This window comes from Mastigoproctus giganteus, chromosome 6, assembly GCF_048544385.1.
Source record: "Mastigoproctus giganteus isolate SK-2022 chromosome 6, ASM4854438v1, whole genome shotgun sequence".
Lineage (NCBI taxonomy): Eukaryota > Metazoa > Arthropoda > Arachnida > Uropygi > Thelyphonidae > Mastigoproctus > Mastigoproctus giganteus.
The window spans coordinates 114920193-114948182 of record NC_143580.1 but is presented as its reverse complement, the minus strand read 5'-3'; the positions used below and the strand labels follow the sequence as shown (position 1 = coordinate 114948182).

Below are 27990 nucleotides of genomic sequence, written 5' to 3'. Positions count from 1 at the left end.
CATTTTATTACATTTTTTTGACCAGGATCTTAGGCAGATGTCAATATAAATTTTGAAAAGTGTTGGTGACATGCAACAACCTTGTAATAAGCCTTTTGAAGTGTAGAATTCAGGTGACAAAGCTGATCCCAGTTTAATTCTGCATCTATTATTCCTGTAAATTTCCTTAATAATGTTAATCAGTTGTCCATCAATATTTGCCTCTTTCAGTCCTTCCCATAAGAGTTTTCTTGGAACACTGTCATATGCCTTTTCAAGGTCAATGAAAATCATAAAGATTTTTTTTTCCTTTTGATTGGCATTTTTCAATGATCTGTCTTACTGTTGAGATATGATCTATACATGACCTCCCAACTGAAAAACCACTTTGTTCTTCTGATACCTCGATTTGGGCTTCTAAATGGTTCCTGATCCATTTTCCAAGGATTTTTAACAGCAGGTTCAGGATGCATATTCCTCTGTAATTTGAACAGCTTTTCCGATCGCCCTTCTTATAAATTGATGTAATATATCCTGTTATCATTTCTTTCGGTATTTCTTCTCCTCTCAGTATACTATTTAACAGTTTTTGTATCAGAACAGTCACTCCTCTTCCTCCATATTTCAGAAATTCCATGTAAACTCCTCCAGTTCCAGCTGATTTGCCACTCCTTCCTTCCTTTGGCAGGAGTTCCACTTCCCTAACAGAAACTTTTAAGCCCGAGTCTTCTACACCAAAATCCTCCATCGTCTTGAACTCTTCCCAGTCTTCTTTTAAAAGTCCTTCATAGTACTCCGTCCAGTCTTTCAAAGGTATTAATTGCAAACCAGCATTGTGTTTATTCTGTTTTCTCAAGTCTTTAAGTACCTTCCACGATTTCGCTGATTGCTTGAAGCCCAATTTGCTATTAATAGTTGCGCATTTCCTTTCCCATTCTTCATTTTTCGCTTCTACTACCAACCGATTGGCTATTTTCTTTTTTTCAACATAAATGTTCCTATATGTATCATTCCTATCACCCAGCCATTTCTGATATGCAAGTTTCTTTTCCTCTACAGCAGCTCTTACTTTCTCTGTAATCCAGGTCTTTTTTGGTCCTTGGCTCTTCTTTTTGCCTAGGATTTCATGAGCTATTTTTTTAACAGTATTTTTAAAATATTCGTAGATTTCTTCAGTATTACCTTTTATCTCTGTGTTAATTGCAGCATCCGGTCTTTGGGTGAAGTTGTTTCTAATGCTGTCACCCTGGAGTAGGTCAATGTTAAATTGATCCACTTGTAGCATTTCTCCTTCCCTGCATTGTTGGTTGTCCACACATATTTTCTTAATCCAGTTCCACCTCAGTGTTGTTTTAACAAGAAAATTGTCAGATCCACATTCAGCTCCTCTATAAACTCTGACATCTTTCAAAAAAAAAATACATATGTCCCTGAATGTGACCTTTTGAACAAAATTCAGTGCGGCTTCCGAAGGAATCATTCCACTTTGGACCATTTAATCCGACTGGAAACAGCGATTCGCGATGCGTTTTTAAAGCGTGAGCACTTGGTATCAGTCTTCTTTGACATGGAAAAAGCTTATGACACAACCTGGAGGTACGGTGTTTTAAAAGACCTCTATTCTTTTGGTCTGAGAGGCCACCTCCCTATTTTTATCAGAAATTTTTTATCTAAACGACTCTTCCAGGTTCGTGTTAAATCCAGTGTGTCTCGCCTTTTTTGTCAAGAGGAAGGAGTTCCCCAAGGCTCTGTCCTCAGTGTTACGCTGTTTGCAGTCAAAGTTAACTCCATTACAAAACAGCTTCCTCCTTCAGTAAATAGTGCCTTGTACGTTGATGATTTTAGTATTTTCTGTCACTCCTGTAACATGAGAGTTATTGAACAACAATTGCAACAAGCACTCAATTACCTTAGTTCCTGGGCTTTAACCAATGGGTTTACGTTTTCTGCTCAAAAGACCGTTTGCATACACTTCTGCCGCAAACGGAATCTACATCCTGACCCGGAACTTAGACTGGGACAAAACCCAATTCCTGTGGTAGCAGAAACAAAATTTTTGGGACTTATCTTTGATAAAAAACTGACATTCCTACACCATGTCCGTCAGCTTAGAGCAAAATGCATGAGGGGTTTGAACATGCTCAGTGCTATCTCCTCCAACTTTTGGGGAGCAGATAGAAGCACATTATTGTGTCTATACCGCACTTGTTCGCTCTAAACTTGACTACGGCTCCCAAGCTTACTCTTCTGCTAGAATTTCTGTACTCCGATGGCTTGACCCAATCCACCATAAAGCCATTCGGATTGCCACAGGGGCTTTCCGTACTTCGCCTGTCCAAAGTCTATACGTTGAAGCCAATGAACCACCATTGATGCTTCGACGTCAGCAATTGTCGTTACAATATGCTATAAAAATAAAATCCCTGCCTGACCATCCTACGTGGACATCGATTTATATGCCACGGTGGGAAAATCTATATAATTCGCGTAAAACTGCCAGTCGGCCTTTTGGTATCAGGATTCAAGAGCTGGTTCATGATATTGGCTTCACGTTGGATAATATATCAACGTCAGTCAAGCAAGGTCTTCCCCCTTGGAATATACGATCTCCGTCTTGTGACTTCAGTCTTAGGAGTTGGCTGAAAGCTAACACATCGCCATGTATATATCGGCAACTCTTTGCAGCACACCTTGCCGAACACTCTGAATTCTTGCCGGTATATACAGATGGCTCGAAATCTGAAGAGTTTGTGGGATCTGCTTGTGTCTTTCCAAGCAAAACAATCTGTAATCGTATTCCAAGTGAATGTAGCATATACACTGCAGAGCTACACGCAGTAGAACTGGCCTTGGATCATATAAAAACCCACCACTACCAAAAGTGCATGCTATATATGGACTCTCTAAGCGTATTACAGTCCTTATCCACTGTGAGAAGCACTCACCCAGTGTTATGTCGGGTGCAGCAAATATTACACTCCCTCTTAGAGTTAAATTTTGATATTCGCTTTTGCTGGATCCCTAGCCATGTTGGTATCAGAGGCAATGACTTAGCTGATGCAGCAGCAAAATCAGCAACGCCACAAAGTCGCATCCGTTTGTCAGTCCCCTATACAGACTGTAAGCAACTTATCTACAAAAAATTATGCGTGCGTTGGCAAGAAGCTTGGAATGCATGCCCTACCAACAAACTGAATGAAATTAAGCCTGAAATAATGCTTTGGCATTCTAGTCAGCACAGGGTCCGACGGGAGGAAGTAATTCTTGCTCGGCTACGCATAGGACATTCTCACCTGACGCATTTGTATTTGCTGAGGGCTGATGATTGTCCTGTGTGTAGACATTGTAAAGCAATTTTAAGTATCTGTCATATTTTAGTCGAATGTACATATTTTAATAATGAACGCCGTTCATGTTATTATTATTATTATTATTATTACTAGCCATATAGTGCAAGGAAGCCTGAGGCTTATGTTGCACCAGCTAAAAAAAAATTTCCGAGTTACCCTGAGAGAGAGAGAAGTAGAAAGGAATCACCAAGAAAGAGAAGAATGATGATATCTAGCTCATGACCCTGGGTGGGCAATTAGGTCCACTTGACTTGAGTGTCACCCGAATATTAGTTCCATTAGTTCCATTTGACTCCCAGGTAGCAAGTAAAGCTTGTCTGGCACATATGAGAGAATGTCTGCGACAGCCTCAAGGACCAAATATATTTGAAAGCCACCAACAGAGTCTCTCATTCTCAATATCATTATCTTCATTGCTACATAAAGGAGATATGCAGTAACACATCAATCAGATCATCTGAGCTCGCTCGTTGCCATCATGAACAGAGTCACATATAAATTCTTTCTTGTCCAAGATAAATGCTGTGAAAGGACAATTCCTCTGCATGCTCATCAAACAGTAAGCTCTGTGGTACGTTAGTTTCTAATGAGGCAATTCTAAGATATTCATCATCACTCCACAATGTTTGCAGTTGGACGATGAGACTTTCCTCGATCAGAACTGCTTCGCTTATGTCATGTTTAGCCAAATTAATTTCCATGTGACCGTCATTTGATACAATTGATAGAGGCGGGTCAACCATTGAAGCCACGCTTAAACCACTCACTTTCATTCTAACACAACCAAATAGCTGGACTTGTGCATTTTCTTGCATTTTATATGCACGTTAATATACTGATTGTCGTAAATCTCCCTTGGCAAGTGATGGACCATTGTGTTGACTGAAACAAGCACATTGATCACTTGAGCCAGAATGCGTATTGTCCATATGTGTGTCTCAGGTGCTTTATTAGCATGAACAGTGAGGAGAAATAAGCCTCTCTGTCACTAAATCCAACTTCGGTAAATGCAATGGAATTTCTGGGTAGACAAAGCTGTTCCGACTTACATAGCGCTAGAATGGTGTTGTTCTTAAGTGATCCTCTGCAGCTATTATAACATACAAGAATCCCATCGACATCAACATCTGGAAATGCAGTGCATATCAATTGTACATCTATAGCAACTGGTTTCTTAGTGTCGTTTTTGAACCATATATGATCGCATATGTAGCATACAGAACAGAAATCATTTCTCACAAATATTCTTTCAAATTCTTGATGTGTGTTCTTATGTAAATAGTAGTGGTGTAAGAAAAAGGAGCTTGATCATTTAAACTCATCTGCTCTGCAATTGAAGAAATACTCCATTGTATATAATTAATACTCACTGTTTAGGGCTCAGACAGATGTTTTAACCATCTGTCTGAGCCCTATACACTCAGGCAGATTTTATCCGACGATGACAATGTGTCAGATGTATTCAGGTTTTTAGAACTGATTAATCTACATAGTTTTATTTAGACTGCCCTCATGTTTAGCATATTGTAAATGGTCTATGCCATATTTTTGTGTATAATATATTAACTAGATATGCTATTTTATATTTTATTACCCTAGACTTGGCGCATGATAGCCTTAGTTGCTGATGCGCCATTAAACGTCCAATAACCAACCAACCAACCAGTCCCTGAATGTTTTGAAATAATGTAATCTATAACTGATCTAATTTGTCTTGTCTCCTGTGACCAAGTATATTTATGGATATCCTTGTGTTGGAAAAATGTGTTGTTTATTCTCAAGTCGAACTGTTCACAAAGATTGCATAGTCTATCTCTGTTGTCATTCCTCTCTTTCTCTCCAAATCTTCCAATAATTTTGCTATTTTGTTCAGTTCCTACTCTTGCATTGAAATCTCCCATTAGAAATATATCTTTGTTCTTAGGAATTTTTTAGGACACCCCAGGGTAGGAGAAATCCTGAAAGACCTCTTGATTAAAGGCTGTGATTAGCCAATCCAGACAGAAGATTATGCCCACTTCCTTCTGATTGTTTATACAAGATTCTTCAGCCCAAACAGTATTACATAAATCATGTTACATAAAAGAACAGGCAAGTCCAAATCTGATTGTTAATTGACATGCTCACAACACCAATTAAAAAGCTGTCAACTTTCATAATAGCAGATGGAAGTTTCTTCCAGCAATCAACCACCCATAAAGGCAAATTTCCACATATCTGTTCTACAACCGTCTTTCCTCAATTTGAATTTGTCCCATCAGCATTGAGTTTGCTCAACCCATTCAAGGCCTTATACAGCTCAATCAGATCACCTCGCAGGTGCCTAGTCTCCAGATTCTACAATTTGCAGAAGTTAAGCCTGTCTTTGTAACAGCAACACTTTGTTCCACTCACTAACCTCGTTGCCTTTTTCTGTACCCATTCTAGTAGCTCAACACCTTTCCTAAAATGAGACATCTAGACCTGTATGCGTAGTATTCAAGGTGAGGCCTGACCATTGCCTTATACAAGGAGATAATCACCTCCTTATCCCTGCAAGAAAAATTCCTGTAAATCGTTGATAAGACACTGAGCTACTCTTACAGCCTGTCTGCACTGCTCAGAAAACTTCAAATCTGACTGCACAATTACCCCAGGTCTTTTTCATTCTCCACTACACTGAGTGTAGCGCCACACAAATTGGTACATTTCTCTTGGGTTACTGCTACCCATATGCAGTACTCTGCATTTGTCAAAGTTAAACTTCTGTTACCACTTCTCAGCCCATCTTCCCAACTTCTCCAGATCCTATTGCAGCAGTATACTGTCATTACTGTTATTAACAACCCTGCCAACCTTATTATCATCTGCAAACTTTGATATTAAGCTTGATATACCTTCATCAATATCATTGATAAATACAGAAAACAACAATGGGCCCAAAATGGACCCCTGGGGAACTCCACTAATAACATTATTTCATGAAGAGCAGTGTTCATTGATTACCACTCTCTGTCTTCCACTCAACCATCCTTTTATCCATTGTAGCAACTTGCCCTTAATGCCATACTACTCCAACTTGTACAGTAGTGTTCCATGTGCAACAATATCAAAAGCTTTCCTGAAATCCAAGTACAGCAGACTCTCAATTAATCGGGACACTTCAACTCCAAATTTAAAAAAAAAAAAAAAAAAAAATCAACCAGAAATCAAAAAATTCAAGTAATAACTAGAATAGGTATAAACGGATATTTTTGTAAGTCGTAAATAAGCAACAAGCGACATTACAAGTCGTCATTGGGTGATTAGTGTACCTATTATCTTGCAATCTCCGCTGTCTTCACATCTGCTGCTCAAAAAAAAAGAGACAAGTGTTTAGTTTGTTTTAGGGCGTCACATCAGTTGTTGTGTTCCATTGCAGCGCAAATGGACAAATTTTGTTTCATTTTGTCAGGGATGTCAGAATTTTTTTTATAGTAGGGTTCCCCCCCCCTCAGAAGTCGCAAAAATGATGGGTAAACGCAAAAGAGTTGCATTGCAGTTAAACAAAAACTTTAAATTATTCAAAAGTTTGAAATGGTGCATCTGTTAAATCTCTAAGGAATCATTATAATAAGGATGTATCAAAATGGCCAAACATTAACAAGTATTGGTCGGAATTAAGATTTCTCAATAATAATATAGTTGTTGTTTGGTTTTTAGGAGCATTAGCAACTAAGGCCATATGGTTGGGGGGATATGTGGTGGTTATTCCCTGACCTTTCCGCATCCTCTGTATTTGGTGGTCACGGGCTCAAACCCCAGTCTGATCAAGAAGCGTGTGCTACACACTGCTGCTTCTGGCTACGGAGGTGCCAATAATATAGTAGCAATACATTATTAGTCATTCTTGAGTTATGTAAAACTCAATGAAGTAAGAAGTCCTGGAATGTATCCTTACATATGTCGTGGAGTTTTGTATTTTTGGATTAACCAGGAAATCGATTATCTGGGATTTGTTTTTTATATCTATCCCGGAAAATTGAAAGTCTACTGTATATAATATCAAAATTATTTTTTGAATCCCGTTCCATTGTGAACACATCATAGTATCCAATCAAATTGGTCAGACATGACTTCCCATTAGCAAAACCATGCTGTGTCTGAACTATAACTGCAATCTTGTCTAAATGACACTGCAGTGCTTCTTTAACCAGTGACTCCTTTATTTTCCCTGGAACAGAAGTTAAACTAACTGATCTGAAATTTAGTTACTTGTGTCATGTGTCAATCCCCTGTTGTGAATTAGGGAAACGTTGCACATCTCCAGTCTGTGAGGACCTCCACTGAATCCAAGGATGCCCTCATAATCATGTATAAGGGACCTGCTTACTTTCTTTTCTGCCTCCTTTAATATAACTGGATAGATCCCATCCACTCCAGGTGCTTTCCTTCAGCAATTTCTCCTCCACTTTGCTCTCAGTTATTACAAAATCACTGAGCTCCCTGTTAGCGTTTGATAAATTTCTGGCACTCCCCTCATTGAATGATTCTTCATGTATGAATGTAGATGCAGAATACTCATTCAGTTTGTCAGCTACTTGAGCAGAACCATCAGCAATGGAACCATCAATATCAAGTGGACCAATCTGATTCATCCCCTTCCTTCTAGATTTTACATAAGTAAAGAAGTCTTTACTGTTTTTCTTTGCATCCTTTGCCTAAGATTTCTCGTAACCTGCCTTTATCTTGCCTAACATCCTTTGTCACTTGATTACAAACTGTCTTATATCTACCTGATAATTTATATGCTTCCTATACATTTTTCTTCTCTGTCATGAATCTCATTAGTCCATCTGACATCAATCTAAGCATAAACCTTGAAGAGTATTTCTTAGTTGGCATGAAAAGCTTAGTAGCTTCCAAGATTAATTCCTTGAATGCTTCCCATTTAGAATTTGCTGTTGGTAACATAATCAGTTGGTTCCATTATATAGAATTTAAAAACTGTCTGACACCAATGTAGTCACCTTTATGAAAGAAAAAACCCTTCCGATTATCCCTGATGGTAATTACATCTTTCAGTAAATTCCACATCAGTACTCTGTGATCACTGCCACCTAGTGGTTCTTTATCTGCAGATTCTTAATGCATGAATAATCACTGTTGATAATGAAATCAAGAATATTGCCCTCTCTGATTGCCTCTCAAACATGCTGCTGTAGAAAGAAATTGTCCGATAAATACACAAGTCTTGCTAGTGTGTGAGTTACCAACCCACAAGTTCCAGTCTGTATCTGGGAAGTTAAAATCCCCCATTATAAGCCAATCTCATTTACTGGCCCACTCTATTTCCCTGTAGAGTTGTTCATTGTACTCATCAAAGTCATTAGGCCTGTAACACACTCCTACTCTCAACTTTGCTTTCCCAGTGCTTATGTCACACCAAAGTGACTCAACACTGCACTGTCCACCCATGTCATCTGGATGCATTTCCTTAGATTTTATGTGTTTCTTAACTAACTGCAGGACCCCTCCCTTTCTATCCTGTCTATCCTTTCTGTACACATTGTACTCACCAAATTCCAATTCTGTGCTCCTTATCTCTGTGTGACACCACATCTCTGATATCCCAACGATATCTGCTTTTGATGTCTTGACCAGCGCTTCAAATTCATCAAATTTATTTACTATATTCCTAGGATTGGTGTACACACAAGTATACATCGCACCTATTCTTACTCTTAGTTATCCCTACACAACACATGTATATTTACTTGTTCCATGATGATTCCCAGCAGTCCTTGAAATCTCCAGCACCTCGCTTTCTTGGCTGCTGCTCATTCAAGTAGAAGCAGTGCAAGAATCACTTTCATCTCTGCCTGTGGCTACTAGTAATCAATTAGTCTGTGAATTCCCCCCCCCGGTAGCAATTTTCTGACCCACCTAATACTGCCTCGATTGCATCAGCAAATATTCTTGCACCATTTATATTTAAGTGTATCCTATCCCTGTAGAAACAATCTCTCCTGTTAACAAACACAAACCATGCTGAAAAAAATTCTACCCCTTGAGCCTTGCACAATCTTTCCAGGGCCGAATTGATTGACAAGACTTTCATCATATACTCCATCCTATCGTGTCTGGGCAGAATTGCAGACACTTTCAAATTTAACCCTAACTTACGACATTTTTTCAACATTGGCTTGTACTTGTTAAGTCAGTCCACAGATCTCCTACTCTTAATGCCATTAATGTGTACAACAATATCACCCTTTGTGCCCTTAAAAGATATCTGCTCTACAGCATCATCATCTTTTGCCCCTGGCAGCCATACTTTTGTTTATTGTTTCCCACATGATTTTCCTTATTGCTGAAAGCAGACAGACTGGTCAGTAATCACTCACTTCACTCTTAGATTAATTATGAGAGTATTGCTAGACTTCTGATTAGTGATGACCTCATTATTAACCTCAATTGTTCAATGCATTATCTTATCACTTCCCACAAAATGGGTATATTCCATTGACTCCAGGCAAAAGTTTTCCTAATAAATTATTTGAAATTTCATTTTTGAAATTGCTAATTTTGTGTTTTCCAGCTTCACTTTCTCCTCACATTTAGGATCTTCTGTAAATATCAATGCAAAGTATCTGTTTACTATGCAACATAAGCAGTGCTATCTGTAACTTTGCCACACCATTAATCAAGCATTCATTCTTTTCTAAGTATTCACAAACTTGAAAAACTCCTTGTCTCTTCTCCTTGTTTTTTTATTTTATTTTTTTTTTATTTTTGCTGCTCTCTTAGTCAATGATTTCTCATAATCTTTCTTTGCCAGGTTTACTGTTTCTGTGGTATTATTACAGATCAGTTTATAGCTCTTATAGGTACTTTTTATCACTCTGTAACTTTTTCCATGCCATCTTTTTTCTGCTCTGTTAAACTGGCTAGTTCATTATACATCCATCTCAGAATCCTCCTTGTGCTGTGTTTTCTTAAAGGTGTATGCTTTCTCCAAGTCTCCTTTTCTACAAATCTCCTTTAACTATAGGTTTAAAGTTATACCATAATTCTAATGCATTCATTCTATGGTGCCTCCATAGCCAGGTGGGAAGGAGCAGCAGTGCTTAGTACACGCTTCTTGATTAGACCAGGGTTCGAGCCCAACACCACCAAATACTGAGGATGCGGAAAGGTCAGGGAATGACCACCACATGTTGCCTGAGCAATATGGCCTTAGTTCGGGGGTGGGCAACAGCCGGCCCGCGGGCCACATCTGGCCCGTGACGATGTTGAATCCGGACCCCTCGGTAAATGCATAAATATAGAAAATCCATACCTGACTACACTTGCCGTAAACGTTCGGCTTAATTCGGTTCAATCGGGAATCGCGGCCAGTACAACAGTAACCAAGTGATTCTACGCAGCGTCAAAGAATTATTTCCTAATTATTATTGTAGCATCGATCGAACGAAGTTCCTTTGGATTTGACTTCTTATTGAAAAAAATAATATTGGTGCGAGATATTTTATGTTTTATGCCTTTTCTAATTATTACAATTTTTAATTTAATATAATTTATAGCCCATAAAATGAGCCAATTAAAAAAAAAAGAAAAATTGATGCTGAATGCCGCATTTTCAATGATAATTGGACATTCAGATATTTTTTTTAAAAATACATTAATAATTTGGTAATTCAAGTAATATAACATTTTTTAGGTTCTGATTTTTTTTATTAAATCGTTCAATCTATTCCGGCCCGCATCATGATGCGAAAATTTCATTCGGCCCGCTGATGAAAAAAGTTGCCCACCCCTGCCTTAGTTGCTAATGCTCCTAAAAAAACAAATAACAACGATAACAGCATTCACTCTGTCAGCAACTCCTCAGTTGACAGAAGCTATGTAGCACCTTAAGTTGTCTCCTTTCCTGAAATTGAAACCTATTCCTTTCCAATAACAACTGCTACTCTCTCCTTGTCATCCAACTTAGAATTTTGTGATTACTCCCTGCTAGTGGTTCTTGTACTGCCAGTCCTGTGATGTTATCCAGTTCATGAGAGATTAGTATTATTATGTGACTGGTACCGAGGTGTAAGAAAGCAAGCTTATATAGCATCAGCCAGAAAAAAAATAACTTCCAATATCACCTGTCCATCCGATATGATAATTTGCTTAGTTCTTATTTGAATTTATTCAAACTACCCACTGGCTGAAGCAAACTTCAGCACATCTGTCCTACAACTATTCCTCAATTTGCATTTATGCCATCTCATTTATAAAGTGATCAAGAGGATGGATACCATCAGAATTAGATTTATTCAATCCCTGCATAGTCTCCAGGCTCTGCAATTTTCAGAAATGAAGCCTTTCTTGGTAAGAGCACAAATTTTGTTCACTTCACTAATCTCCTGCTCTTCTCCTCTTGTGTTCTTTCATGTCATCTTCAAGTGCTCAAGGTGTGTCCTTATCATTACCCTATGCAGTGGGATAATCACCTCCTTATCCCTGATGGCAAAATTCCTGGATATCATTGACAAAATCCCATGAGCTGTCCTAGCAGCCCATCTGCATTCTCAGAGAACTTCATGCCCAATTACCCCCACCAGATCTTTTTCATTCTCCACTACCCCAAGTGTGGTGCCACACAGTTGGATGTTATTCTGGGATTACTGCTACCATTATGCAGTACCTTCCATTTGTCAATGTTAACTTCAATTGCCATTTCTTAAGCCATCTGCCTAATTTTTCTAAATCTTCCTGCAGTAGCTTACCCTGATTACTGTCATTAACCTCTCTGCCAACCTTTGTATTATCTGCATACTTAAACATTATGCCTGATATGCTTTCATCAGTAATCATTAATAGATATAGAAAACAGCACCAGGCCCAGAACTGACCCTGGGGAGCTCCACTAATAACATTAGTCCATGAAGAGCAGTCTCCATTGATAACCTCTCTCTCACGCTCTCTCTCTCTCCCCACTTATCCATAGCGTTAACTTGGTTCTAATGCCAGTGCTCCATTTTTTTTTTTTTTTTTTCAGCTGTATGTAGAACAGTGTTAAAATCTTTTTGGCAACCTAAGTATACAATGTCAAGGGGTAGGTTTTTTTTTTTTTTTTTTGCATCCAGTTGCTTTGTTACTGCATCATAGTATCCAATCATACTATGATTGGATACTATATACTCCTTAACAGGAGTTTGTGCAGACAAGATTGCCCCTTAACAAATCTTTGCTGTGACTACAGTATGCAAGGTACATTTGACAGGTTCATGATTAAGTATGAACGGTTTACATGAGAAGTCTATTAGCATGTTACTTTTAAACATATTCCCATCTAGAGTCAATACAGTTTTGCTATTGATCCTCAGTATATTGATTCCAACAGCAAAGAAACTTTTCTCTTCAGCCTCCAGGAATGCATTTGCTACATCAGTGATGTCATTGTCATGGGAAAATGGATGTCAGTCAGAAATTTTTCAAATTAGGAAATATATGAAAATCTGACAGCACTAGATCTGGTGAATATGGAGGATGGTCCAAGATTTCAAAGCTGCACTCGTGCAGTGCAGCCATAGCAGTGGTAGACTTATGAGTAGGCATGTTGTCCTGGTGGAACAAGACTGCTTTTCAGAGTTTTCTTTGGCATTTCTCTTTGATTTTTCATGCAAATGCCTCAAGTTCTGTTTAATATTTCCCACAACTGTCTGGCCTTTCTAAAGGTAATCCACTGTCAGCATCCCAAAAAATCTATGCCATCACCTTGCCAATAGAAGGAATCGACTTGGTTTTCCACTTTCCAAAAGCTGTGGACTCAGCTGTCCAAACAGCTGTGTTTCCACTGTTTAGACACAGTCCAAACAGTGGAAACACATGTATTCTTTTGTCTCTGGCTGAAACTGATGGAACCACATCTAATCTGAAACTGATGGAACCATGGTCATAAACCTTGCAAAGAAATTTGCTGGATCTATTTAAAAGCGATGCATATTTTTACTTGACTAGATTTTGTGCGTTTTGATCTGCTGTCAGAAACTTTGGGACATCCTTGTTCTGACACCTTTTTCTTAGCTAGAACCACTGTTATTATGTGGTATGCACATTCAGATGAGATGCCTAAGATGCTGGCAATCTAATGAACTGTCGCTCTTCAATCACTCACCATCATATCATTCACACTGTCAATAAGAAGTGTCTACATGTGCTCATTTTCATTAGTTAACTTTAATACACCCATTGTATAACCTTAAATGCATTAAGGGGTACTTGCTTTCAGTCTGTCATAGAGAGTGGTTGATTGGTTTTTTTTTTTTTTTTGGAGCATTAGCAACTGAGGCCATATTGCTCCGGGATATGTGGTGGTCATTCCCTGACCTTTCCGCATCCTCCGTATTTGGTGATGACGGGCTCGAATCCCTGTCTAATCAAGAAGTGTGTGCTACGCACTGCTGCTCCTTCCCACCTGGCTACAGAGGCGCCCATAGAGAGTGGTGAAAGGCCCAGTTCTAATGGTTGTATTTTTTTTTTTTTTTTTCCTGGAATAATTTGTAGGTTTTTTGGTTTTATTCAACTGGTATTGCATGATGATATATTGCATAATGTCTGGTATAAATGTGGTTGAGTCAGTGTAGTATAGATTTTACGGTGTCATTAGCAAACTCTTGAGTACTACTCTTAATAAATTAAAATTCTCACAAAAAATAAGTTGTCTGTAATCAAATGAGTATTTGATTTGAAACACTATAAACAAGTAAAAAATCCCCATTTTTAAGCATTGCATTCTATGTAAAAGAATTTCTAAATCTGAGATTCAATCAATAGCATAGGATAAGGATTCTGACTGGCATTTCTTTCTCTCTGAGGAGCTCTTTTTTGACATTCAAGAAATGATTGAGCACCAGATTGCAATATTGAACTTGCGACATTACTAATAATTTGTTAGGCTATCTCCATCAGTCTTTGCTTTCTTTCAGGAAAGTCACTGCTTTATTTTTTAGCTTATATAAAACCATAACAAGGGTGATGATTATTGGGTTTCCAGATCACATCCTCTTTTCTTAGTGTAAAATGCACAAATGTACAGTAGTGGTTGTCACATTTGGCAGTACTTTTCAATGAATTTACAAATTGCTTTATTCATCACAGCTCTGTGATCGTCAGATAGATTAATGGAAATTGCTCTGATATCTGGACTTTCAATGTGTCATCAAGGTACTGTCAGTTTCATAATTTAAGCTGATCAGAATTGGGGAGGGGGAAAGATTTTGGTAAATTTCTAAAAAACAGTAGTAATACCATTTCCATTGTTTGTTTTCTTATAGAAGTGTATTATGTGCAATCAGTATATTGAATTATTTCACAATACAGTACAAAACAAATATTTGTTTTTATTCCCAGAGAGAAGTAAGTGACAAAACAAAGTTAGCTGCACTTCCATCTGCCTACAGGAATCTTTCTGCAACTGCTCATGAATATGGTCTTGCATGTATCAAGCCACCAAAAGATGTAATTATTATTTAATTTTATTTTATTTTATTTATTTAAGGATAACCAAATGTACTTTAAAGCAACAAACAGTCCACGTATATATATAGAAACCCTTCTTTGTTGTACCCTATGGGGTGCAACAAAGAAGAACCAAGTATTTATATTTGGCCCTTTGAACTAATGAGTATAGTTTTCACCCCTAATACTTTTATTCTAAATTCTCCAATTTATCCTGTTGGTATATAGCGCCTCCGTAGCCAGGTGGGAAGGAGCAGCAATGCGTAGCACATGCTTCTTGATTAGACTGGGGTTTGGGCCCGTCACCACCAAATACGGAGGATGCGGAAAGGTTAGGGAATGACCACTGCATATCCCGGAGCTATATGGCCTTAGTTGCTAATGCTCCTAAAAAACCAAATAACAACCTGTTGGTATTATTATTAAAAAATGTTATATATATATACTTATATTTGAATAATGTTTGAAATAATTGAAAACTTAATCTTACATAAAAGGGGGGGGGGATAAAGCATACATCAGAGGCAGCAAAAAGCGTTTTCCTCTACATGACACTTGAGATATAAATTTAAGTGAGACTAGTGATAAAAATAAAATAAATAAAAATGCCAGCAGCATGGCAAGACAGAAGAGCGAAAATTGTGAAATTATACATAACAATCAAACCAGCAGGGAGGGAAGAGAATAAAATTATTGTAGCAGAAACACTCGAAGATAATTTGGAAGTCTAAATACAAAGATAATAAAATATAATCAATTAAATTTTGAATTGCCAATTAAATGAAATTTAATGGCACCCCCTTTGACGGGCACCAGGTCCAAATTTATGTGAAATATCACGAGCAGAGATGTGAACAACTACAATAAAATAAAATATAACAAAAACAAAAATAGACTGACCATCATGCCCCATCTCAACAGAGGACCACAAGGCCACTAATGGTCAGGGAATCGCTGCATTTCAATCACTAGACAAATTGCCGCAAAGGTGAATCAATCAAAAGATCAGTCCGCCATCCGATCCCCAGATCGAACTGCCAATGCAGAGGACTTCAATAGCGGTGGTCCTGATGCAGCGAAGATTAAAAATAGGACAGATACAAGCACTCAAATGCAAAGCCATGCCACTGACGAAAGTAATTTTAACCAGATTATATAGGCAAAACATGAACTATGTATTTTTATTTTTTATTTTAATCACTATTCTCACTTAAATTTATATATATATATATATATATATATATATAATAAAGATTGAAATCAGAATGAATTAATAAATATTCATAAAGGTGGAGCAGTATAGAACACAAGGTGCCGAGGCTAATAGAAGAAGAAAAGTTAGAAAAAGGAAAGAATGAGACATAAAAAAAAAGAAAAATAATTTTAAGAACTTAAAAGAATTACTAAATTATCTGAAATTAAAGGCTGAATCAAAGAGCCAAATTAGAAGTAGAGAAACTGAAAAGGAAAGTAAAATATATGATTAATCAGTAAAGAAAAATAGTGAGCATCAAATTGAGGGTAGAAAGATAATAAAATAACTAAGGGAAAGAAAAAGTTTGATACAAACTAAAGAAGGTTAGTACATAGATCAGATATTTCATCAGGGTACTATACCTGACTATGTACCAAATTTCTGTTTTTCTATACATACTTATTGTTATGTTATGGATTAAAAATTATGGAGGGGAAAAATCAATATTGTAAGCACATCCCAAGAGCTTACAATATTGCTAAAATTATGCCGAATATGCCTATTATGGTAGAACTTTTTATTACCACGCAGGGTCTTTGTTTGGTAGGCTTTAGAAAATGACTTAGATGAAATAATTTGTAAATACAATGGTTAGTGTTTAAACAACCATTACTTAACAGGATTTTGTTAAAAAAAATTGTTATTGAGACCATATGGGTATAATGACTTAGGTACACACATATATAAATTTTTGTAATATTCACGAAGGATATTATCATTAATAATAGCAGTGATTTTAATTTTGACATTGGTAAAACCATGGTAGTGAAAATGCAAAAGTTCTAAATTGGTATCATTATTTCTGCCTAAGGAAAGGTTTTTGCTTTTGGATCTATGTCCATTAATTTTAATATTGAGAGAGTTAGAGGTTTGCCCAACATATTTAATATTAGATTCAAAAAGTTACGCCATAACAGGCATATTCTGCATAATTTTAGCAATATTGTAAACTCTTGGGATGACATATTCTCAATGTACGTATTATCAGTCTTTTTCTTTTCAGCATTAAAAACTCTGTGCTTAAGGCATTAACTTCTTTTATTTATAATTTTACTTCAGGAATATCCAGCTTAAACATATCATTCAAGATATCTCTCTTTTTATAATAGGTAATATCACTACATGCAGTAACGAATATTACAATATTTAATTTGTACATAGATGGTTTGATAAAGTTCCTTGGCATTCTTTACTCAATAAGCACAGTAGTTTTCTTCCCTCTAATAGTAATTATTATTATAATTTCACTATTCATCATTGTTTTAGCTATGAAACTCCTGTTGGACTCAAAATTTGCAACTATAAACCATTAGCTACTAACTTAGGCAATTTGAAACTCTCAAACCTACCATGTCACTGGAATAATCCTATATATGCTTCTTTTGCGGCTCAGTATTATGGCCACATTATCACAAGCAACCTTGATATTGTCAATAACAACTTACTTAAGGCTTGCATGGAAAAATATCTAGAAAATAAACTCATACACCGACCATTGAACAAAATTTACTGTAACTAAAATTTTACAAATAGTATAAAAACAAATTATTTATAATAAACTAATAATTGTATATTACGGAATACTAAAAACTGTAATAAAAGATCGTTTACCATAAAATAAGCTAAAATATAAAATTAAAAGCGCTAAATATATTTTATCTTATTTTATGGTAAACGGTCGTTTATTACAGTTTTTAGTATTCCGCAATATACAATTATTAGTTTATTGTAAATAATTTGTTTTTATACTATTTGTAAAATTTTAGTTACAGTAAATTTTGTTCAATGGTCGGTGTATGAGTTTATTTTCTAGATATGAGTTTTCCTGACCTCGGAGGCCTCTTTCAGGATATTGCATGGAAAAAGTTTTTAAATTTAGACATCCATAAAGCCTCTCTGAAAAACATCTACAGTATAGAGATCTGTATCTTAGTCTCTTGCATTTTTGCAATAAGTTAACTTGCAATGCAATATGTGGATGTTATAGTACAATATTTCAATCTTAAGAAACTTATTTTGGAACTACAGCAGAACATCACCACAGTGGATAAAGCCTCAAATAACTTTGCTATTTTCTGTAAACAGTTCTAATGAAATTGAAAGTAGCACTACTTTTTCACGTTGTAATCTTTGCCTTAATACAACTATTACAAAAATTATGGCCCTACATAAAAAGTTGCATGGTAAAATCCATAACTCTCCACTACCTTTTTTGTATATGATAGCCAAATTCCATAAGCAGCCTGTTGGCTTCAGATTTATCACTAGTGCTAAAAATAGTGATTGTTATCTCCCAGGTAAGCAGTTTTTTAAATTACTAAGCTTTATTTTCAGTAATCTTCCATCTGCCTGTTTCATTAACAATAACCAAAATGTTATCAAACCTTTGAATCTAATATTGACATTTTTAGCATTGAAACTTATAATTTTTCTAATTTCTTCATGATGCCCAGCAATTGGAATTTATTGGTGGGTAAATGCTAATCTGCAATTAATTCCATTAATACTGTTCAGCGATGAAGCTACTTTCGCCGTTACTGTATCAACAACACTCGTAACTCTCCTAGGTGGTCAGACAAAAATCCACATGCCACGGTAGAAACATATTTTCAACATCAGTTCTCTGTAAATGTGTGTTACAGAATCGTCTTACAGGGTCCATTTAACTTAGAATTTCTGCAAAACAAACTGCCACTACTGTTGGAGGAAGTTCCCTTGGCTGCAAGGATTGGTATATACCAGGGGTGGCCAACAAGTCGATCGCGGCTTTAATTTCGGTCGATCACGACGAATTTTAAATATATATAAAAAGTAGATTGGTCAAAATCTAAATATTATTATTATTATTATGTGCTTCACTGCGTACGCTAATTACAAATCCGTTGAACTACGTAACTACTCTTTTTGCCACACAGCCACTAGGCTTGTCTAATGAAAATTCACGCAGTTACATGGTAGAGAGCATAGTGTGTGTGTGTGTGTCGAATTCTTATTTAGCTTAATATTAATAATTGGACAGTACTTATACATTAATTTAATAACCTTTGATTTAAAATGAATACTATGAAACTCACCCAGACTGAGTACACTCATAGACACAGCCAGGTTAGCCACAATAATACATCAGAAGCTAGCAAGGAAATAGAGCAAAACGTATCATCAGGAGTGGGAACTAGAATACTTTTTTTTTGTAATGATAAAAAAAAAATGCTGTTGTTTGATTTGTAATGCTTCTGTGGCTGTACCCAAAAAAAGGAAATTTAGAAAGGCACTTCAACGCACTGATTAGTAGTATTTTTGCATATAATTATCAGTTTTTGGCAATGGCTAAGGATCTCAAAGGGAAAAAATTCCAATCATTTTGCAAATATGCAAGATGAATTGCAAAAATATCCTGTTTTTGAATTTAATAGTGAGAAATATGTTTCCAAAATTGTAGATGATTTTTAAACCATATTCAATGATCTTGTCTTGTCTTCCTTCACAGATTAGACGATCTGCCTGTTCTTAAAGAGGTCTGCCCATCTTTTCTTCGGTCTTCCTCTGTCTCTTTTTCCAGATCCAGTGATTTTAAAACAATTGAAGACATTGTCAATATATTTCTTATCCATTGAATGTCGACTTAGATACAAAACAAATTGCAAAAAATAAAATATAACAAAAACAAAAATAGACTGACCATCATGCCCCATCTCAACAGAGGGGACCACAAGGCCAATAATGGTCAGGGAATCGCTGCATTTCAATCACTAGACAAATTGCCGCAAAGGCGAATCGATCGAAAGATCAGTCCACCATCCGATCCCCAGATCGAACCGCCAATGCAGAGGACTTGAATAGCGGTGGTCCTGATGCAGCGAAAATTAAAAATAGGACAGATACAAGCATTCAAATGCAAAGCCACGCCACTGACAAAAGTAATTTTAACCAGATTATATAGGCAAAACATGAACTATGCATTTTTATTTTTATTTTTTATTTTAATCACTATTCTCACTTAATTTATATATATAATAAAGATTGAAATCAGAATGAATTAATAAATATTCATAAAGGTGGAGCAGTATAGAACACAAGGTCCGAGGCTAATAGAAGAATGGAGAAAATATTACTTGAAAATGAAATTATATTGCATTGCGAAACGATATCTTCCTAAAAGCCAGATCATCAGAAGAAGACTTTTGAAAATAAGTTTGCCGAGAAAAGTACCCAAATGTTAAAAAAAAATGCAGTGAACTTTTAAATTCCTGTTTTGGTTCCACATATCTATGTGAATCGGCCTTTATGTATTTGAAACAAACAAAGATGAAGAATCGCTCTAATCTTATGGACTTGCATACAGAACATTTTTACGGTTGGCCTTGTCACGGTATATCCCCGATTTTGAAAGCTTGGCAGATGACAACGAAAACAAACTTCACATAAATTAAAATTTTAAATATGTGTGAATTTAAAATAAGAATTCTGAATTGTATTTAATTTTCAAATTTATAAACAACATTTTTCAATATGTGTTGATTAACTTTTTTAACCATGTGCAATAAAATTCTTGAGATGGTAGATCGCGGCACATTTTGAAGAAAAAAAGTAGATCGCATCACAAATTAAGTTGGCCACCCCCTGGTATATACTTTCAGCATGATGGAGCTCCTGCACATTATACTCTTCTGGTGATACAATATCTAAATCTAACTTTCCCTGAATGATGGATCAGCCGCAGTGGTCCCTTTCATTTGGCCACCGATATCTCCAGACCTGTTAGATTTTTGTTTGTGGAGTTGGATGAAAAGCACAGTATACAAAGAAAAGGTGAATACAAGAGACGAATTGCTCACTCGCATTTTGGATACTGCTGCCCTCATAAAGGAACACCAAGACGACCTTACAAGAACAACACGTCATATTACCACAAGAGTTGCAAAGTACATTGAGATTGGTGGTGGGATTTTCGAACATTTATTGTGAACTGTAAAAAATTTGTCAATTATTATTAATGTTTTGTATCATTCAAAAAGTCAATAAATACAAACAATAAGTCATTTATCATTCTTTAATATCTCTCATAATGACTTTGTGTGTGCCAGTTTCTAACAGTTGTATCTCCGTATCCATTGAGAATTGGACACAGTTTTATATGAACTTTTTTTTACTCAGAATAATTGATACTATAACCTCCCAAAATATTTACTATTCCTCCTGAATCGCCCTGTATATTTATATATATATATACAGGAACTTCCCAGTTTATGTAAAACGTGACTTACAGAAATTTGACTTTACGTAAGTTTTTGCCAGCCGGCGCAAACTTAAAAACAGAAAGGTATTTTGCATCCTGTAGAAATAAATGGAGGTATTGTGAAAATATCGTAATGTGAATTTATGTCCCCTCAGGTGAGTAATCTGAGCAAGAGGAAAAATCCCATCAGCATTGAGCTTGCTCAAACCCATTCGAGGCCTTATTCACCTCAATTAGATCACCTCGTAGTGATCTATACTTTTACATTGTTTAAACTTAAGTCATTTAGTTTAATTACAATTGTATAATGTTTATTTCAGTTCACATTATTATTATATTTTATATACTTTGTCTTTTCTCTCTCTCTCTCTCTCTCTGTCTGTCTGTCTCTAAACTATGCATTCATGGGCCTTACATAGCAATATACATGAAGTGTGCACTGTCTAAAGCTACAGTGCTGCATTAAAACCACATTTAAAATATAAATTTCTTTTTTTCATACAAACTATGGAAAAAGAAATAATAATTGCTAGTTTATTATTTCTTTATTGTCTTTACTATGTGTGTTCATCTACATGGATGGACAGACATGGCAAAGACAATAATGCTTATATATATATATATATATATATATATATATATATATATACACACAGGGTGTCTCAAAAATATTGGTACAAACGTTTAGGGGAGGTAGGTAACATCTAAAGGATTGTGAATCGCATAGGAACCCATAACCATAAACGTCACGGGAAAGTAGCAGAAGCACAAGAAGCAGAAATGACACAAGACAGTAATTAGTGGCAAACATTTATGGATGCATTTCGTGATGTTACAACAGATGCTCGAAGGTTCCACCAAGAGACGCAATGCATGCATTACACCGATGCAGCATGGATTGGCGTACACTGTCGAACACACCTGGAGTTTCTTTGACAGTAGCAGCAGCGCAGACGAGTCTCGCCACGAGGTCCATTTCCGTCTCCACGGGCGATTCATACACAATAGATTTGAGGGCCCCCCACAGAAAGAAATCAAGGCTCGATAAATCAGGTAAGCGTGGGGGCCAGGCAACAAGTCCATCACGGCCAATCCATCGATGCCCAAAACGCTTGTTCAAATGGTCACAAACACATTTTCCATAATGGGCAGGTGCCCCCCCCCCCGTCATGTTGAAACCAAATGTTGCATCTCACATTTGCCGGAACATCGTCAAGTAACCCTGGTAGAACTTGTTCGAAAAAGATCCGATATTTAGGAGAGTTCATGCAGAATGGTAACAGGTATGGGCTGACTAAGCAGTCACCAACCATACCTGCCCACACATTTATTGCGAAGCGATGTTGTGCCACATGGGGGTGCACACCGTGTGAGCCCTCTGCTAATCTATACACTAGGTGCATGTCTGCCAGCTCACAGTTTGTATATCGATGCATGCTCTTCATGCGGGCAGGTATGGTCAGTATGAGTAAACCAGAAATTTTTCCTCTCGCTAACTGATGAACAGTGCTGTGTACCAACTTATGGTGACGTTTCCAGTTATGGGTTCCTATGCGATTCACATTCCTTTAGATGTTACCTACCTCCCCTAAACGTTTGTACCAATATTTTTGAGACACCCTGTATATATGCACCTAAAAACAAATTTTCAAACAAAAGGGAAGAAAAGTCACTTCATTATAGAAATATTACTTATAATTGTGTGATTAATAATTATTTATTAAATGTGAGGTACAACCAATTTTTAGAGTTTCAAATATCCTGTGATATCCAAAAGTTTCCTTGTCATTTCTGTAAAATATTTATTTAGTGTTAATCTGTTTCTAGATACTGTCAAGATACAGTATGAATCCAAAGTTGATCCTTTGTTCATTGTACTTTTTTCTTGCACAGATGGATTTTACAGAAGATGCCAGAAGTTCATTCTTTCAAGAAACAGATAATCGTGTTCTCCTCTTAAATGTAGAATATAGATCTGGTTCAGTAGAATATGTAACACTTTTAACTTCTGATGAAAAGGATGATGTTGGCAAAATTCTCATTGGTGAGGGCTTGGTGTTAGTGGAAAACAGAAAGGAAAAGCGACTTCAAAAAATTATTTCAGATTATAAAACAGCTGAGGAATCAGCAAGGCGTAAGAGAGTAAGTGTTCATTTCCCTTTCATTTTTGTGTGTCAGTTATCAAGAATTGATCAGTTTTGTATATATTTTTATTCCATAAGTTTAATTTGATATGAAATGCAGATATATATTTTAGATTCACTTGAAACTCTTGATTCCATTTAAATTGTGGCCTTGCAGATTGACAATCATGCATGGACTAGATCAGTAGCCTATATTTATGGGTGTCAGCATTAAGCTCATCTGTGGGAAATAATTAAACTTCTGTATTATACCCTTCAAATTCTGCCAAAATTCATTTTGTGCTTCCTAATGGAGACCTCCATTTATACTAACAAAAATGTAGGTAGCATCTGTTTCTACTAAGAACACATGGCATACCAACAGAAATTTGTTTCACGATTTTAAAAACAAAGTTTTTTTTAAAACAGCTTTTGCATAATTTATATCTGGATCCGTCCAGATATAACAATACCTTGTTATATCTGGATGGAGTGGCATCTGAAAGGGCCAGACTTTTCAGAGTACTGTTAGCAATAGCATTAGTAGAAGCATATGAAGCAAGAAAGCATGCTTATACAGCATCACCCAAAAAGAAATCCCATATCGCACATCCATTCACTGCAAAAGTTTGTCCACTTCTTCCTTGAATTTACTTAAGCTATCAACTTCCACAACAACAGATGGAATTTTTTTCCAGCAATCAAATTACCTGCTGGTTAAAGGCAAATTTCCGCACATCTGTTCTACAACTGCCTTTCTTCAATTTGAATTTATTCCCCTCAGGTTGGTAATCCGAGCAAGAGGAAGAATCCCATCGGCATTGAGTCTGCTCAACCCATTCAAGACTTTATTCACCTCACAGGTGCCTAGTCTCCAGAAGTTGCAATTTGCAGAAATTAAGCCTTTCTTCTTCAAAGGACCCTTTGTTCCTATCTCCAATCTTGTTGCCCTTCTCTGTACTTGTTCTATCAGCTCTACAGCCTTATTTATCCCTACTAGCAAAATTCCTGTATATCATTGACAAGACCCCGTGACCTGCTCTGGCAGCCTGTCTTCACTACTCAGAAAACTTCATCTGACTGCATATATGACTGCACAATTACTCCCAGGTCTTTTTCATTTTCTACCATCCTAAGTGTAGTACTACCACACAGTTAGTATGTTATTCTGGGGTTACTTCTACTCATATGCATTACTTTGCATTTGTCGATGTTAAACTTCAGTTGCCACTTCTCAGTCCATATGCCCAACCTTTGTATCATCTGCAAATTTCAACATTGAGCTTGATATACCTTCATCAATATCATTGATAAATATACAAAACAACAGCAGGCCCAACACTGAACCCTGGGGGACTCCACTAATAACATTAATCCAGACGACTAATGTTATTAACGGAAGAAGAGCAGCATCCATTGATTACCACACTCTCTGTCTTCTTCTACTCAACTACCCTTTTATCCATTGTAGCAACTGCCCTTAATACCATACTGCTCCAATTTGTACAGTAATCTTCCATGCGTAAATGTATCAAAAGCTTTCCTGAAATCCAATATATGATATCAAAATTATTTTTTGTATTCAGTTCCTTTGTAACTACATATAGTATCCAATCAAATTTGTCAGGCAAGACCTTCCCTTAACAAAACCATGCTGTGTCTGAATTATTACTGCAGTTTTGTCTAGATGATCCTGCAATGCATCTTTAACCAGTGACTCCATTATTTTCCCCAGAACAGAAGTTAAACTAACTGGTCTGTAATACTCATGTCACCCTTTGTGAATTGGCGATACATTTGCACATCTCCAGTCCATGGGGACTTCCCCTGAGTCCAAGGATGCTCTCATAATTATGGCTAAGGGTTTGCTTGCTACCTTTCCTGCCTCCTTTAATATAACTGGATAGATTCCATCCACCTCGGGTGCCTTTCTTATGTTTAACTTCACAGTTTCTCCTCCACTTTGCTTTCAGGTATTAGAAAACCATTCAGCACCCTGTTACAGTTTGATAAACTTCTGGCATTCTCCTCCCTTAATAACTCCTCATGTGTGAATGTAGATACAAAATACTCATTCAGTTTGTCAGCTATCTTAGCAGGATCATCAACAGTCGAACCATCAATATCAAGTGAACCAAACTGATTCATCCCCTTCCTTCTAGAGGCGCCTCCGTAGCCAGGTGGGAAGGAGCAGCAGTGCGTAGCACACGCTTCTTGATTAGACCGAGGTTCGAGCCCGTCACCACCAAATACGGAGGATGCGGAAAGGTCAGGGAATGACCACCGCATATCCCGGAGCAATATGGCCTTAGTTGCTAATGCTCCTAAAAACCAAATAACCCTTCCTTCTATAGTTTATATAACTATAGCAGTCCTTGCTGCTTTTCTTAGCATCCTTTGCCATGTAACAGCATTTAATCCTGTTTCCATTGTAATAGAGAATTTTTCTTAGAAATGTTTTGTGTGACTATGTCATACAAATCAAAGAAAGATTTTGTATCAGTACAGTTTCAAACAACAACAACAATAACCCATTATTAGTAGCATCCTTTTTTCTTTTGCACATGAAGTAACAACATTGCCGACAGATTTTTTTTTTTTTTAAATTTTGTTTACAAGATTAAGTATAAATCCTAGAACAGTACTGTAGCAATATCATTTTCAAAAAACAAATCTGTAATCTTATTTTTTGTGTAGTGGGCAATGTGAAGTTTTCTATTTAACACCAGTTTTTGTAATATGTTATGAGGCTGCCAGCAAATTTCCTTGAAATTTTGTTAGTATATGCCACGGGTGGGCAACCTTCTGCCCGCGAACGTGCATAATCAGACTCTTGGTAGTTTTAAAAATTTATATAATAAATGGCCCCCCATTTATTATGTATATTTTTGAATTAATGAAATTTTTGATGTAAATACTCTGCTAGTATTTACTCTGTAAATACTCTACAGCCTATTGTAGGTAGCACAGCAATATCATCACTGTCCTTCCCATACCGGGTGGAAAAGACCTGGGTTCGAATCCCGTTGATGAAGCAAGGAACTTTAATGGGCTTTTTTCACACCATGACTAAGTTAGTCGGTCTCAGGCACAGATAGTAAGAGGGTTTTTTTTTTTTTTCCCCCTGTCCAGCAAACCAGGCAAATGGACCAGAGAACACACACATTTACAGACAGCGCCTCCATAGCCAGGTGGGCAGGAGCAGCAGTGCATAATACACGCTTCTTGATTAGACCGGGGTTCGAGCCTATGCCCACAAAATACGGAGGATACAGAAAGGTCAGGGAATGACCACGGCATATCCCCGGAGCAACATGGCCTTAGTTGCTAATGCTCCTAAAAACCAAATAACAAACAATAAACAGCATTTAGAGACACAAATATCAGTATAGGTAAGAAATTACTGGGTGACCCTAGTTTGGAGTTTTTTTTGCTAGTATTTTTTATAACGGGTATTTACATGAATTTTTCTATATAGCAAACTTTTTTGATTTCCCTTTGGTCATTACATTGAAAATAGTTTCCTTATAACGAAGAAAATTTCCATATAACATATTAATTTCGAGAGACCTGAGTACGCATTGTTCGCACCTCTGACTTAGCAATAGAACTTGACTCTGTAGAAAGCAATTAAGAGCTAAAGGGACTAAGAATTAATCATATAGCTTTTAATAGCTAAATGGTTTAATTCTTAAGAGCATTCCAAAATTTAGTGTTGCCCGTAAAGCATTTACTGTACCAAGAAGTTGTGCCAGGAAACTGTTATCTATGTGTCCATTGGCAAAGATTGTCATATTCCCGACATGGACATTGTCTCTGGTCAACCTGTTTTCTATTGCAATCACCCTATTAGAGAATTAGGAGAGAGTGATTTTCCTTTATCCCAGAAATTCATGTGTTGTTTCACAGAAATGAGTCATCCATACTTTCACTAAATTTCACCTATCTCTGTATGGTAGGAACAAGTGGTCCGTAACTCAGTTTTGTTTGCTGCTGTACGAGTAACCGCACAATCTCTAAGAGGAAATCCTTGAGTCTGGTGGAAAAAGTGGAAGTGCTTAATAGTGTAGATTGGGGAATTATAAAAAAAGAAATTGCTTTAAAATTCTGTATCCCTGCCAGTGGTGTGTCAACCATTCTGAAAAACCGTGTTTCGATTCTCAAACTGTTTGAGAAAACAGGACCCATTTGAAAGAGTGTGAAATAATGCCTGTATGAAGATGTGGATGAAGCAGTTTTTAAGTGGGTGAAGTTGATTCGAGACCAAAACATGCCGATGTCAGGGCCATTAATAAAAGAAAATGTTACAGAGTACGCATCTTTTCTGGGGCATAAAACTTTCCAAGCCAGTTGTGGTTGACTGGACATATTTAAAAAGCACCATGGCTTACTCGAATAAGTTGTTTCTGGTGAAAGTGGGATTGTAATTGAAGAAGACTGTACCCATTGGAAAGAAACATTTTGAAAAAAATTATGGAGGACTTCAAGCCCAGAGACATATTCAACGTTGATGAAACGGATCTATTTTTGAAATGTTTGCTGAATAGGACACTGACTTTTAAAGGTGACAAATGTGTA

The 27990-nt window shown here is 36.7% G+C and overlaps 1 protein-coding gene across 3 annotated transcripts in view; it reads left to right on the top strand.

Annotated features, from left to right (window-relative positions):
- LOC150084519 (staphylococcal nuclease domain-containing protein 1-like) overlaps positions 1-27990 on the top strand; it is a 313589-nt gene that overhangs the window by 260787 nt on the left and 24812 nt on the right. For all 3 annotated transcript variants that reach the window (XM_090376405.1, XM_090376406.1, XM_090376403.1), the window contains exons 16-17: positions 14691-14798; positions 23183-23431. In XM_090376405.1, coding sequence (XP_090232531.1) covers positions 14691-14798; positions 23183-23431 — 357 coding nt within the window. The remainder of the gene's footprint in view (positions 1-14690; positions 14799-23182; positions 23432-27990) is intronic.